At 48.0% G+C, this 4,456-nt stretch overlaps 1 protein-coding gene across 1 annotated transcript; it reads left to right on the top strand.

Moving 5' to 3' along the window:
* The first annotated feature begins 449 nt into the window (after positions 1–449).
* LOC121677237 (sperm motility kinase X-like) lies at positions 450–2,144 on the top strand. The gene has a single exon (XM_042055333.1). The coding sequence runs from the start codon at positions 450–452 to the stop codon at positions 2,142–2,144; it is 1,695 nt and encodes a 564-aa protein (XP_041911267.1).
* The last annotated feature ends 2,312 nt before the right edge of the window (positions 2,145–4,456 follow it).

Raw genomic sequence — 4,456 nt, 5'->3', positions numbered from 1 at the left:
GCTTTGCTCGTCTGTGTGGCTAGCGTATGACCCCTTAGCTTTGTGCTTCTTCCATCTTCAACCACACCTTGCCTGCCATTATGGATGCTCCCTCTGGAAGCCAAAATCAACTCTGCTGTATGTAGTTTACAGCCATAGTAATTCAATATAACAACAAAATGTAACAGAATTGGTTTTGATTTTTTTATACCTAGTATTGTGAGTTGGGACTGAGATAGACAATGGATGGAAGCAGGACTGAGGAGGTGATGATGCAGCAGGACCCTCAGGACAGATGCTCTGAAGAGGATGTCCTCACGGATCATTACAAGATCCTCAAGACCCTCGGTAAAGGAAAATTTGCTCAGGTGAAACTGGCCCTCCACCTCCTCACAGAGGTACCAGTTGCTCTGAAGACGCTGGAAAGGGGTAAAACAAATTCTAATAATCTTGAAAACGAGGTAGAGATTATGAAATTCGTTGATCACCCTAATATAATCAAATTGTTCCATGTCTTGGAAACCACTGAACACATCTACTTGGTTTTGGAATATGCCTCTAGGGGTGATCTGGCTAGTCGTATCTTAGAAGTGGACCATATGCCGGAAGTGGAGGTCCGGCACGTATTCACACAACTGGTCTGTGCTCTTAAATACTGCCACGAGAATGATATTGCACATAGGGACATCAAACCAGAAAACATTCTGATAGATGCAAATAAGAATGTTAAGCTGTGCGATTTTGGCTTAGCCATCAATGTGAGTACTGAGCCAGAGTCAACAGTGTTCTGTGGCACCCTTCCCTATTGTGCCCCAGAGCTCTTCAGCAGCCAAGGCTATGATCCCAGGGCACTTGACATCTGGAGCATGGGAGTGGTTCTATATATCATGGTGACAAAGCACTACCCTTTCAAAGGAAAAACTTATAATCAGATGAAGATCAGAATGCAGAAGCCACATTGCTACATTCCACCAAAGCTCCCAGTGCACATTGCCAGTCTCATCGTCAAGTTGTTCACTACCAACCCCAGGCAGAGGCCCAAGATACATGACGTTATGGAACATCAGTGGCTCAAAGGCAGTGACGAATTTTCAAAAGCTACCCTGTCCCTAGAACCACTCCCCAGAAAGACCAACCACAGTATTATGGCAGCCATGTGGGGCATGGGCTATAGCCCCAAGGACATTAGTTACCCTTTATGTGAAAAAAAATTTGATAGTGTCATGGCAACTTACTTAATATTAAAACATCAGTCAGGCAGGGTGGACAACTCCAACCATAATGAAAAGCTCATGCAGCCCAATACTGCCATGGCACCCGCAGATCCTCCCACCTGCCATTACTTCCTGAAGAGCATAGGGAGTGAGCCCGACAATCCCACCTCTATGCTGCCAGCAAAATATACATTTCATGGTAATAACAAACTCGTAAAAAAGACAAAGAGAAAAAATCACAGCATGCCTGCCATCCACAGCTGCCAACAAAAAAGCCAACCTCACTCCACAGGTGTGCAGTGTGGTCCTTTGCGACATGACCATGAACAGCTACTGAGACGTAGCCTGCAGAAGATAAAGAGGGTATCCAAGAGTATGTACTGTGGTCCTGTGCAGAACAAACATGATGAGCAACTGAATAGCAGCCTGCAAAAGATAAAGAGGTTCTCCAAGAACATGTCCTGTGGTCTTGTGAAGCAGAACCATGATGAACAACTGACTAGCAGCCTACAGAAGAGAAGCAGGGGTTCCAAGAGTGTGTTCTGTGGCCCGGTGCAGCATGACCTTGAGCAGCACATGGATATTCATTCTGAAAACCACATCACCCAGGTGGAGGCCCAGAATGAAAATCCCCATCAGAGCAGCTCATTCCTCCAGCATACACCATCTTCGAGGATCTCTGAAGAGGGACTTGAGGCTGTGACCACTACAGATGCTCATCAGGACAAGAGCTTGACCCCACAGGAAACATCGGAACCAAACCTCACCAGTGCCCAACCCCAGAGAGTGACCATAGCCCCACCTCGCGTATGGGGTGGATGGAAGCAGGTAAAGAGGGGACTAGTGAAGGGCTTACGAAGATTATGCTGCTGCTTGCCAGCTGAGAGAAGAAGCTGCACTTTCCAGAGAAGAGTGGCTCCACAGGAAGGAGGGGACAATCAAATCACATAAACCCTGGTGGAAGGGGAACAAGGGAGTCCCACAAAACCAGGTAAGGGGCACCAGGATGTACTTCTCTATTTTATTTAATTTATGCATTTTTAACATCCTTTCATAACAGACACATGGTAATTGCACCTGCTTCTGGGATATGCACCTTAACATATGTCCCATATACTGTGCTGCCAGCAGTAGAGGACCCAACCTCACATCACTCTCCTTATGTGGAACCTAAGAAAGTTGACTGTAAACAGAATAATGAGCATTTTCTTAGTAGCAGCCAGCAGAAGAGAAGCATGGCTTCCCAGAATGTATCCTGGGGTCCTGTGCAACATGACCATGATGAGCAGCTCTTGAGTAGGAGCTTGCAGAAGGGAAACGTGGCTTCCAAGGGCATGTCCTGTGGTCACGTGCAGCACAACCATGATGAGAATCTGAGCATCAGCTTGCAGAAACGAAGAAAGGATTCCAAAAGCATGTCCTGTGGTCCTGTGCAGCATGACCATGTATTGGTTGAAGGAGCTGAAGACCATTGGGGTGTGGTCTCTCAGCGGCTATTGGCTGAAGGAGCTGAAGGAGCTCCCGCAACACCCATGAGCAGCTCCTGAGCAGCAGCCTGCAGAAGGGAAATAGGATTTCCAACAGTGTGTCCTGTGGTCTTGTGCAGCACGGCAATGAGGAGAATGCGAGCAGTAGCCTGCAGAAGAGAAGCATTGTTTCCAAGAGAGTGTCCCATGGTCCTTTCCAGAACAACCATGAAGAGCAAGTGATCAGCATCCTACAGAAGAGAAGCAGGGATTTCAAGAGTATGTCCTGTGGTCCCGTGCAGCCTCACCATGAGCAACTCTTGAGCAGCAGCTTGTAGAAGAGAAGCACAGCTGTCCGTGGTCCTCTGCCACATGGCCTTGATAAGCACCTCCTGAGCAACAGCCTATAGCAGAGAAACAGGGCGGCCAAACTGTATCCTGTGATCCTGTGCAGCCTAACCACAAGGAGCTCCTAAGCAACAGCTTGCAGAAGAGATGTGTGGCTTCAAAGACCCTGTACAGCATCCTATAGAGTATAACCATGATGAGAAGCTGAGCAGAACCTGAAGAGAAGCATGGCTTCCGAGATCATGTTGTGTGGTCCTGTACGGCATGACCATGAGCAGCTCCTGAGCAGCAGCCTGCAGAAGAGAAGAATGGCTTTGAAGAATGTGCCCAATTTTCCAGTGCAACATGACCATGAGGAGCAGCTCCTGAGCAGCAGCTTCCAGAAGAGAAGCAGGGCCGCCAGAGCATATCCTGTGGTCCTGTGCAGCATAACCATGATCGGCTTTTCAGAAGCATTCTACAGAAGAGAAACACGGTTTACAAGAGCGTGTCCTATGGTCCTGTGTAGCATGACTGTGAACAACTCCTGACCATCAGGATGCAGAAGAGAAGCAGGGCTGCCAAGAGTGTGTCGGTGGTCCTGTCCAGAACAACCATGATGAGCAACTGAGCAGCAGCCTACAGAATAGAAGCAGGGCTGCCAAAGTGTGTCCTGTGGTCTTGTGCAACCAAACCATGAGAGGCTCCAGTGCAACAGTCTGCAGAAGAGAAACAGGATTTCCCAGAGCATGTCCTGTGGTCTGGTCCAGTACAACCATCATGAGCAGCTCCTGAGCAGCATCCTGCAGAAGAGATGCATGTCTTCCAAAAGCATGTCCTGTGGTCCTATGCAGCCCAACCATGATGAGGATCTCCAGAGAGGCAGTTTGTACAAGAGATGCGTGGCTTCCAAGAGCATGATCTGTGGTCCTGGGCAAAATGCCCATGAGTAGCTCCTGAGTAGCAGCCTGCAAAAGTCAAGCAGGGCTTCCCAGAATGTGTCTATTAGTCTAGTGTCGAATGACCATGATGAGCAGCTCCTACATAGAAGCTTTCAGAAAAGAAACGTGGCCTCAAGAGCATGTGCGGTGGTCCTGTTCAACATGGCCATGATGAGCACCTCCTGAGTATCAGGCTGCAGAAGAGAAGCAGGGCTTTCCAGAATGTGTCCAATCTTATGTTGGAGTAGGCACTTAGGAAGGAATATATACCATAGGCCAGACTAAAAGGTGAATACTGGGTTTGGAAGGTGCCCTTCTTGTCCAGAGATGGAGTCATTGGTGTCCAAATTATATCTTTTACTCCATCTATACGAGATACCTTTTATTTGAAAAGCTCCTTGCAGTCTTTTCATTAATAATTCACGCAGAGGCCCAACAACGGGAATATTGTGGAACCCTCCCCTGAACAGCACATCATACAGAGGCCATACAGGCTGGATCAACATGGCATGATGTCAGGGGACGAGGA

Source organism: Arvicola amphibius, chromosome 6, assembly GCF_903992535.2.
Source record: "Arvicola amphibius chromosome 6, mArvAmp1.2, whole genome shotgun sequence".
In the NCBI taxonomy this organism is placed as follows: domain Eukaryota; kingdom Metazoa; phylum Chordata; class Mammalia; order Rodentia; family Cricetidae; genus Arvicola; species Arvicola amphibius.
This window is presented reverse-complemented; position numbering and strand designations above follow the sequence as displayed.